The 11,336-nt window shown below is 37.5% G+C and overlaps 1 protein-coding gene across 4 annotated transcripts in view; it reads right to left on the bottom strand.

Annotated features, from left to right (window-relative positions):
• Nucleotides 1-3,734: 3,734 nt before the first annotated feature.
• RNGTT (RNA guanylyltransferase and 5'-phosphatase) overlaps nucleotides 3,735-11,336 on the bottom strand; it is a 392,686-nt gene continuing 385,084 nt past the window's right edge. For all 4 annotated transcript variants that reach the window (XM_050949291.1, XM_050949292.1, XM_050949294.1 and 1 more), the window contains 2 exons: nucleotides 9,715-9,838; nucleotides 3,735-6,609 (listed from right to left, as the gene is read on the bottom strand). In XM_050949291.1, coding sequence (XP_050805248.1) covers nucleotides 6,446-6,609; nucleotides 9,715-9,838 — 288 coding nt within the window. In that variant the 3' untranslated portion in view covers nucleotides 3,735-6,445. The remainder of the gene's footprint in view (nucleotides 6,610-9,714; nucleotides 9,839-11,336) is intronic.

Here is an 11,336-nt window from a genome sequence, read left to right as displayed (position 1 = left end):
GATCTGGGTAACTGATCTGATTGTGAATCGATATCATGCGGTTGTGCTACCACAGTAAGTGTTGGTTCCATGCAAATAGTGGATAAAGAAACTATTGCCAACTCTAGAACAACTTTCAGATTCAATGCAATTTTCAGAACTGGGGGATAAGTTTTTAGGCAAGTTTTAGGCAAAATTTGCAAATGACACCAAGCTGGGTGGGGTTGCAAGCCCTTTGGCGGACAGGATGAGAATCTAAAATAATGATGACAAATTGGAGAATTGGTCTAAATTCAACACAATGAAATTTCAATAAAAGAGAAGTACAAAGCACTTCACTGAGGATGGAAAAATCAAATGCACAACTACAAAATGGGGAATAATTGGCTAGGTGGTAGTACTGCTGAAAAGGATCTGGGGGTTATAGTGGAGCACAAATTGAATATGCATCAACAATGTGACACAGCTGCGAAAAAGGCTAATATTGTGATGGGGTGTATGAACTGGACTGTAGTATGTATGACCCAGAATGTAACTGTCTCACTCTGCTTGGCACTGGTGAGGTCTGAGCTGGAGTACTGTGTCCAATTCTGGAGGTCACACTTTAGGAAAGATGCAAATTGGAGAGAGTCCAGAGGAGAGAAACAAAAATGGTAAAAGGTTTAGAAAACCTGATCCATGAAGAAAGGTTAAAAAAAATGGCATGTTTACTCTTGAGAAAAGAAGACTGAGTGGATCTGATAAACGGTTGTCAACTATGTTAAAGACGGTTATAAAGAAGATGGTAATCAATAGTTCTCTATGTCCAAAGGTATGACAAGAAATAATGGGCTTAATCTGCAGCAAGGGAGATATAGGTTTGATATTAGGAAAGTCTTTCTAGCTCTAACGGTAGTTAAGCTCTGGAATAGGCTTCCAAGACAGGTTGTGGAATCCCTGTCATTGGTGGTTTGTAAGAATAGGTTGGACAAGCACGTCAGCGATGGTCTGTCTATTTGGCTGGACTTGATGACTTCTTGTGGTCTCTTCCAGCCCTATATTTCTATTAGACTATCATTCACCTTAAGCCTGAACTATAGTCTTTGGTTTAGGATCTGATATTCTTGGATCCAGGTCATACGGATCTGAGGCTTCTCCTGAATATGACTTGTCCTTGCAAGCAGGAGCCTTCTTGTCTTGCACAAACTTTCTCAGAACTGAAGTAGATGGATCTGAAGGTTTCTCCCATAGTTTGGCTCTTCCCGCAGAGGCTGGTATCAACCAAATATCTGAGCACTATAGTATCAGATCCAATAATTTGGATACCAATTGCACCAAAGCACTGAAACTGATCCTGGGAAAGAGACCCCAGTATTATACATATTGCTCTTCTTTTTAGTCCCCAAGGTGCTAAAAAGAAGCAGACACTGGTATTTTCACCTGGGGTACAGATCTCTTATATGTATCCGATCCAGGACACTTCATAGCCAGAACTTCCTGCAGCAATAAGGCTTGCAGCCTGTTCTGGGGCTCCCTGAGCATGCTGAGGGTAAATGTGCTACAGACAGACCACCATGAGGGAAAGCGACCCTCTCTGACACATGCCAAGCATCTACTATGGGCATCCTGATCCTGGGAAAATGGCCGGACAAGAGATGCACCTAACTTTTGAAGCCAGGTCTCTTAGGTTATGTCTACACTGCATTTTAAAAAACAGAGCAGCGAGTGTAAGAGTCTGGGCTGGCACTACAGCACTAAAACCAGCAGTGTAGACACTGCGGCTTGGACTGGAGCTCGGACTCTGAAACCCACTCCCCTATCCTGAACTTCAGAGCCTGAGCGTCTGTCTACACAGCTGTTTTTAGTGCTGTGAGCTCAAGTCTGTAGACTGGGGCACTGAGACTCACAGCTGCGGGTTTTAAAATCAATCTGACACAGAACCAGTAGTGAGAATTGAAGACATATCTACTACCTACGCTAAGAATAAAACCTTTTTTCTTTAAATAAGTTTACCACTAAAACTAATAATGAAAACTACACTAAAAGTAAAACTATACTAAACAGGGGCATTAAATTGTTCTTGCGTGAAGGCTCCAGATCCAACTGGATTCAGAGAGGCTAAAATCTATCTGCTGCAGCATTTGGAAGGAACTAAGGCAGCAGAGGGTGTCACTCCCCCTTTTATGACCTCACCCCCAGAATGTTCAGGAAGGAAAAGGGAAGGAATAGCAGGGGTGCACAAGTGCTCTGACAAGCACTGCTATGAGCAGGTTCCACCTCTTGAGCTGCACCAGCTAGCACACCCCATGAGTTGGAATATGCATCCAAAGAAGTAGTGTCACAGAGAAAAATACTCTGAAGGTATCTGGAACACAAGACGACAAGGGTTAATTTGGGGAGCTTATTTATTTTACTGGCTTAACACAATATAGGAAGATGGAACATATACTACTGCAAAACACTCAAAGGCCACGTAAAATTATTCAGTGTTTCTGAATATGTATTTCTTAGTATCCAGTGAGAATTTAACTGGAGTGGGGGAATACTGAATTTTGTTTGGTCTTTTTGTACAGTAGACGTTTAAATAAATAAATAATAATGTAATATATGTTTGTCATAAACAGATAGTTAAGGGTTAATGTCTCTTTTACCTGTAAAGGGTTACAAGCAGTGAACCTGGAACACCTGACCAGAGGACCAATCAGAAGACAAGATACTTTCAAATCTCAGTGGAGAGAAGTCTTTGTTTTGTGTTGTTTGTTTGTCTGTTGTTCTCTCTGGGTTCTGAGAGTGATCAGACGTACCTACAGGCTCTCTAATTTTCTGTTCAAGTAGTAAGTACAAGTAGAAAGGCGGTTTAGTCTTTTTGATTGTTTTCTTTATTTGCAAATGTGTATTTTGCTGGAAGGATTTTAATTTGTAATTGTGCTGGGGGGAAGGCTTCTCTCTAGTGTCTATAAGCTGAAAGACCCTGTAACATTTACCATCTTGATTACAGAGACAACTTTTACGTTTTTCTTTCTTTTTTAAGACCTGACTGATTTTTTCCCCTTGTTGGGGCTCAAGGGAATTGAGTCTGTACTCACCAGGGAATTGGTGGGAGAAAGGGAGAGAGAAGGGAGGGGGGAAGGTGGAATTCCTCTGTTTTAGATTCACGGAGCTTGAATCTGTATTACCTCTTGGGGAGGGGAAAAGAGGAGGGGGGAAGGTGCATTCCTCTCTGTTTTAAGATTCAAGGAGTTTGAATCACAGTGATCTTCCAGGGTAACCCAGGGAGGGAAAGCCTAGGAGAGGCAACAGTGGGGGAAAGGGTTTACTTTCCTTATGTAAGATCCAGGGGGTCTGGGTCTCGGGGTCCTCTGGGAAGGTTTTGTGGGGACCAGAGTGTACCAGGCACTGCAAGTCCTGGTTGGTGGCAGCACTACAAGATCTAAGCTGGTAATTAAGCTTAGGGGGATTCATGCTGGTACCCCATCTTTTGGACGCTAAGGTTCAGAGTGGGGGTTATACCATGACAATGTTAGCACATTATAAAAAGTTCTTCTGATTCACCAATTCTTCAGTTTCCTCTCAGGCAGTAGGAAGGGAAGACTCTGCTTTAAAAAAATATTTATCATAGCCAAAAGCTATATCACTTATTGGCTCTCTGGGTATCCTTATGCATAGGCTTTCTAGCCCAGAGTTGAACCTCTGACCTCTGCAAATCATGTAAAATTCTTCTGTGGATATCATAAGCATAAATAATTAGACCACTAGCCCAAGTAAATGAACGTCCATTCTTTTAAACCATTGACTTTATTAAAATACTTAATACATAGTTTTCAGAGGAATGTACTGACATTTTCTGAGAACTCCATTGAAAGCAAAACATAACTGTACATGTACTATTTAACAAACAACAACTTAGAGGATGGGTTCATACTCTATACCCTAAGAGCAGACAGTTGAGTTTTTCTCAGGTTTTTTGGCACAGGCTCCTCCTTGCCCCCTTGACTCCTATCTCAGAATATCCAGTAGCAGAGAGCAGGGTCTCATACATCAAACAAACAAACAAACAAACAGCTGGTCCAAATGGAATTCCATTGTTTTCATCTGCTTCTTCACTCAACTCTTCCCTTCCCAGTACCTTTTATTGTTTTTTAAAAACTTTGTCCAGAAAACCTAAGATGATCAGCCTCTTTCAAAGGCTACAGAGCTGCAGTGCAGGAAGAACTTCAAGTTAAATCTGAGCAGAGATCTCCCAAACCATCAGATCATCTCTCAATGTCTTTACAATTCCTTCAATATATCAATTTTAAAAATTGAGTGGAAAAAAAAAGTAATGTCAAAATATGCAAAAGGCAACAGTGGAATGCACGTCGAGGGCAGGCTACAATGCACTAAAGAAAATGACAAATTATAAACTTTAAAATTCTGTTGAAATAAAAAGGTGGAGGGGGGAAAGGAGAAGAGAGAAAATAATCTGGATAAATATTTAAAACAAAAAGCTCTTTTCCCATATCTCGTTCTCAGTTAAAAGATTGCAATTACAATAGACATTTAAACAGCACTAGAGACAGCTGATAAAATGTATGTCATGACTTAACTCAATGGTAGGGCTGTATGTCTGGGGAAAAAAACAACAAAAACTATGTGGAAAAGAAATGGACTGTGTGTTTCCATGAAGGGTGAACTGAGGTTGCATAGGTTTCCACATGAAATTTATAAGGTTGTTTTGGGGAGATAATTTTTCAGCCTTGCATAGGATGATATATTTGTTATAAAGATAATACAAGGTAACTATGTATGATTGAAACATGAGCTTTGATGAACACACTTTTTCCTCAAGTTTTACTGCGGCAAAAAAAGCAACTTTTTAAACCTCTTCAATGCCCTAACACATATATGGAGTATCCCAGGAAAGAGACATTAGGATTACCATGTGAATGATACAGTGTATATTTATACACGTTGAAACAATTGGAGGAGCCCCCCACAAAGCATAGACCTAAAATTTCCATATAGAAAAAAACACTGCATGAGTTAACTTTATTTACAAACATTAAAACTCATTTAAATATAAACTATTTTGGATCATTTATTATATCAGATGAAATTATGTTAGTTAACCAGACTGTTGAATGAATGGATCACTCATATTTATATTTATACTTATTTATCAATAACTGAATAGCCAAACACCAGCTTATTAACTGTGCAGAAAACTTTTAAAACTGCATTTTTATAATTACTTTTGTTTCTAGTTAGTTCAAACTCAGAGCAATGCCTCCATATGTCCGTTAGAATGCAGCTTTTCCATCTTAATTGAGTGAACAACTTCCAATTGTACTGCAGCAAGGGCTACTAGGATATTTGTTTCATCATTGGGTATAACAGAAATAAAGTCAAGAGATTAGAATACTGTCACAGGACAACTGATTGCTGCTTTGAAAATTAATGTCTTGGTATTCAGCTTGTTAATTTCCACCAATACATGTCTTGCCTTTGGTCTGCTTTTATCTAAAATCAGGAGGCCTTTTCCTGTGACAGGGCTCTATTCCATTGGTATTACCTCCTCATCAAAGATGTTGACTGGCATTTCTTTTGCCATTTTGCACCTGGATCTAAGACAACATCATTAGTACTGGGTATTACTCTTGTATATCACAGTGAGGTGTATCTTTACATATTACTTATAATGGCTTCATTGTGGAGAACTAAACCCTGTATTAGAAACTGACTCAAAACAGAGACCTTAATACTAAGGATTTCATGTGTGTTCCTTATCTACAGATAAACTTAAAATGCAGAGCTAAAATTGACGGACCAGACCTTAGGTGTGTGACTTCAAATAATGAAACAAAAATAAAACTAACCCCCCCCCACAACCACCCAGCACATTTCCTTTAGAAAGGATGCTATTTACAACAATAAAGATTCAGTTCTTTAATATTTTAACAAAAAACCCAGCTACTTTTAAAATTAGTAAACCTAATAAGGTTTTTTTAAACCAATACAGTACATAAACAACATTGCTGTTTGTTCTTGAACATGAGTCTCAGAAATGTAGGAACGCTAAGATAAATTATATTAAGCGTGACAAATCTGAACTAATTAAATAATAAAAAAGAAAAAGAAACACCTCTATATTTGAAACACAGATTCTAAAAAGTACAGTGTTCCAATGTTTTCTCACAGTTCCAGATTGCTAACATTATAAATTAAAGGTGAAAGATATCCATGTACAAACAAGGCAGCTTTCCACTGATTCTATACTGTTCTTGTCTAAACCTTTGGATATTTCAATCTTCAAATCCCACAAAGTAAGGCTGAATTTGCCAGTTACAAAAAGAATGTCGGTTCATGATGTGGCATTTGAAAAAAATGCATCTAGATATTTACAGGATGCATAGAATGACTTTTTTGCAAATGTTTTTTAATCCACGCACATTTTCATTTCACCTTCTGCAGATTTGTAAACAACATGCTATTTATTCGGACTGTGGTCTTAGGTTATGGTGCGTGGTCTTTTGGGAGGAGGTGGGGGCATGAGTTCAGCATCAGGATCCAGGTGATGTTTTTGCATCTGTCCTTGAGAAGCTGCTGTACACCTATCAATGAACTCAAACAACATTTCCTTTGTGACTGGATTTTGGATGCTGTTACATACAGCTGGGAATAAAGAACACATTTTGACGTTATTAAACTGATCGGCTGCATGCAACACTCGAACAATTTGATCCTGTATTTGCAAAATAAATGACAGTATTTGGCACAAATGTTCAGCTTTGAACATATATTTTATAGAACTTTTGTGTTAGGGATGAAATTACTCTACTTTGCTCACACACAGCTGAGGACTACAGAGAATAAAGAACTGCTGTCCCAACAGGCACCAGTCTAGCCTTCTAGTCAAAAGAATAAATCTTTGTCAAAAAGTAAAATTAAATTCAATATAAATGTTAGGAATTAGCACATTACTTAGGGAAGTAGCAGCAACAAAGCTCTTGTGCAATGTGTCTTCTGGCTCTGAAGCTCTACCTAAGTCGTTACCGGTAGCAATACATGATTTTATCCATTTTGACAAACTTGGAACTGAAATGGCTAAGTCTTTGGATTTTTCATCAAATATCAAACAATTTAGACAATTTATGAAAAGGCTTGATTCTGAATTGAGTATCTTTTTATCATTTTGCCTATGCAACCCGGTCTCGTCTGATGAAATATGGGACTTAGGAAAAAAGGCTAGAAGTAAGATATATTGATCTAAGGTGGAATTCCATGACTAGCTGGGACAAAAATATAAGATAAGGGCTATAAAAGATTTTGAGAGATAGTATGAGGAAGATCAGCTATACTACAGAGGCAGTTTCATGAGGAAGAATAATTGTTACTCTTTTGAGCCCCAACATCCATTAAATAAAATGAGTAAACTTATCTCCCTCAACTGATATAAAGTAAAATCATCTTCATGACTAGCTACTAAAAATATGGTCTCATAGGCCACTGAAGATATTCTTTTCATACCACTGTAATTCTGGAAGCATGCACAATCTGAATGAAACATTAATAAAACCCACTCTAATAGCAATGGCTTTATAATTAAACACATTTTTGGTGTAAAGATGCTTTTTAAAAATTTCTTCTGCATGCATCAGCTTTAGTCCATTTAAACACAGTATTATAATGAAAAGTAGCTAGCCTTGCCAAAAACAAACAATTACAAAAATAAGAAAGTTATCACCCCAGCAAGCCTATGCTGGTAAATGTGTATGACTATTTTTAAAGGCTGACCAGGACTAATGGGACAAAAAGGAAAAAAAATCACTAATTTTTAAAAAAAAAACTTTTCAACTGGAGAAGTCTAAAAAGAAAAGCTCAAAAAGGGAAAGAAGTAGCACATAGACATTTTATTTTAGCTTTACTATTTCTTTCCAGCTTTTTTCAAATGTGAAAAAAAGTGGGTCTCTCCTCCTCACCATAGACCTTTTCCAGTGGGGATAAGTTAAGAAAGGAGGAGGGGAGGGAACCTATCAAAACTCCAAAAACAACTTTTTTCAACAACTGAACCAAAAATGCAATTTTTACTCACGGATTTTTTTATTTAATTGTAAAAAATTATTTCCCATGAGAAATTTCATTTTTTTACAACCCCCTCCCCATTTATTTGGTGAGAAAACTCTTCAGAATTTTTTTTTCCAGCCAGCTCTAGCAGAGGGGAAGAAGAGGAAAGCTGTGCATGCTGGGAGTGGAGAAAGGAAGAGGAAAAGTTGCTGTGGCTTGGAAGTAGGGGAGGGGGTTGGGGCAGGCCAAAGGAATAAAGGTTGCTGACGCAACTAGGAGGAAATGCTGGTGTTGATGGGGAAAAACTTTAGGAGGTGGTACAATGGTACCTCTTCTTTAGTGGCCCATCCCTCTTTCCCTTTTGCTGATGCGAGGGCTGCAGGAGACGCACAAAGCTGCTATGGTGGTGGAGCTGTTGGAATTCTGAGGTGTCTCCAAAAGGGCACCAGCAGTCCTATTGTCACTTGATCAAATGGCTAATTGCAATTGGCTCATCCAAACAATTTAATTTCACTAGATTATCAGAAATTTACATGGGTGGATTAATTTTAAAGAAAAACTAGCAATATACATATACCTTCTGGCAAGCTTAGTAGTTCTGAATACCATGTTTAAGTTTATGATACCACCAAAATGCCAGTTCAGTATGACTATTGTTACTCATATTATTCCAACATATCTTTATTTAAACTCATTCATTCCACCTGAAAGAAAATTGCTTTTTTGCATTTTCAGAGGATTCTTTTTTTTATTGTCTACAGGAGAATCTGAAGGCGTCACAATCCTATAAGGACAACTTTTTTTCATAGCTTTCATTTGCTTTACTCTCTATTGTTTGTAATACTATTTTAGGAGCTTGAAATTACATTTTCTCCTACTAATTTTGTCTTCCATCTGGCAAACAATGATCTTGAATAGAGCTGAAATTATCATGGCTTTTTTTGTTTAACAAATTCAACTTATGTAGCATGTTGACGTGCCAAAGTATCTTTCTTTGTGCATCAGCACAAGTCAACATAGCACTAGTGCTTGTCAGTTAACTATGTTGTAGAGCTAAGGCAACATATTTTGGGGGGCCTCACTTAAATGCAGGCTTTTAGCATATATTTGACTAAATAAGGTCCCAATTCTGCGAAGAACTCACACACATTTACTTCACACACAATCATGGCCTCAGTAAAGTAACTGGTATGTCTATAATGCAATTAAAAACCCATGACTGTCCCGTGTCAGCTGACTTCGGCTCGTGGGGCTTGGGTTAAGGGGCTGTTTACCTGCAGTGTAGATGTCTGGGCACAGGCTGGAGATTGAACTCTGGGATCCTCTCACCTTGCGAGATTCCAGATCCTGGGCTCTAGACTGAGCTCAAACATCTACACTGCAATTAAACATTCCCTTAACCTGAGCCAGCTGGCACATAACAAATGGGAGCATAGCCTATTTCATTTCATCCAGTGAGTAAGTCCCATTAAAACCATTGGGATTACTCATCGTGTATAAAGTTTAAGCACATACATAAGTCTTTGCAAGGTCAGGACCTAATGTTATACTGGAAAAACACAGACTGCTAAACTAGATATTGAGACTACAGACCATTTTCCCTCATTAAATTAGAACAATGTTAAGGCAGATGAAATTCTGGGACTAAATTTTCTGCCAGAGTCCATTTATCCAAGTTTACTGAAATGGTAAAAATGAAGTTATTCTACTCACCTAGGGCGGTGTTGTAAGCATTTGGAAAGCTTTTGTCTATTCTCTGCCTCATGAAGACCCAGCTGTTGTTCTCAAATTTGCACTCTATAATCTTATTGTCATACTGTTTCAGTTCTCTTGTCACCTGTTTTTAAAAAAAGTTCAAGATAAGTGCATTTTATTTAATCAGTTTTAAGGCATAGTTCCTTCAGCTTGTGATAGACAATGGAAGGCCAAACATTGCCCTTAAATTCATCAGGAACTGTTCTTCATCCTACACCTAAAGTTAAGCTTAGCTGAATATCTTAACATCTCCAATGTACACATGCTCAGCTACTTGACATTTTAAAAATACTTTTGAAATCTGTTGTCAATATATGGCAATTATGCTAAAACATCAGCTACTCTAGTAAAAAAAAAAAAAAAAAAAAAAAAGAATCAGCCAGTAGAAATGTCCCAAATGCAAATAGGTTTCCATGGGGATGAACTGCTTCCTGTATAAGTGCTACTAAGTGTATGAAATGCATTATCTGTGTTTCCATCAACTTTCTTTGTTAAAGGTCTCAAAGCCAAACATTAGGTTTCAATACCAATTAGCTTATAAAAATCATTCCATTCTTTAAATTTTTAACGATTATTTTCTTTCAAAAACAAAGTAAATTCTAACTCCAAAAATTACATGGGTTTTTAAATCATACATGTTCTAAATATCCTTCAGGCCTCTTTTCTCTATCCATTCATAGATTTGTCAGCAAGCAGCTGATATCGTGAGCTATTTGTCTTTCTATTAGCTGCTGCTGAGTGATTTGGAGATTTTTAGTTCATGTGTTTTATACTTCCTGTTTATTTTGGCTACTTCATCCTATGCATCTTAACCTATGATAAAATGCAAAATTCCCAAGTAACCATGGCAACTTGAGAACTTTAGCTAATGCTTTAGCAACTATTTCCCAATATACTTCAGTTTGTTCCAAAAAGCCTCTTTGTATGTATGAATCTGTATTTAACTGTTAGTTTTATGTTTAGCTCTGTTACAGATTTCAAATCAAATGCTAGTCAAGGTAATGTCACAACTGTGATGCAGTCTTTTATGAGTAATTACTTTTCCTTACACTAAAGAGGATTGGTTATTTCATTAGCAGAAATTTGCATTTCTACTGTCTATCCGCTTACCAGTGCTGACACAAGAATTTACTACTGTTCAGGGATACAGACTTTGAAGAAGGTCAGGAAAGTCTTTGGAACAATTAGTTGGGTGTGCAGTGAATACTCTCAAACATATTTTGGACTAATTTCTAGATAAAGGCAATTAATCTGCCAATATGAGCCCCAAAACTTTGTGCATTACCCCACTTGCAAAATAGGACAGGTCTAACCTTCAAGTTGCTAAAAATGCAACCATCACATTTTGTTCAGCATTTATTCTGAACATTACTATTAATTTCAGGAAAGGGAGCTCTGGGATTTTACTTGTCAAGTAAAAGTGACACTATGAGACAAGTTAGCTAACCTGCTTAATTTAGGCCAGTCAAGTCAAGAGACTTTAACATAAAAAAGTCAGTTTTTTTCATCAGTTTTTTATCATAAATTCATGTATTTCTTTTTTAAAAAGAAGTAATCCTTCTGCTCGCTACAGATATTTT

The sequence above is a fragment of the Gopherus flavomarginatus genome, chromosome 4 (genome assembly GCF_025201925.1).
Source record: "Gopherus flavomarginatus isolate rGopFla2 chromosome 4, rGopFla2.mat.asm, whole genome shotgun sequence".
Taxonomy (NCBI): domain Eukaryota; kingdom Metazoa; phylum Chordata; order Testudines; family Testudinidae; genus Gopherus; species Gopherus flavomarginatus.
The sequence above is the reverse complement of the archived record's forward strand: the minus strand, read 5'-3'. Positions and strand labels throughout refer to the sequence as shown.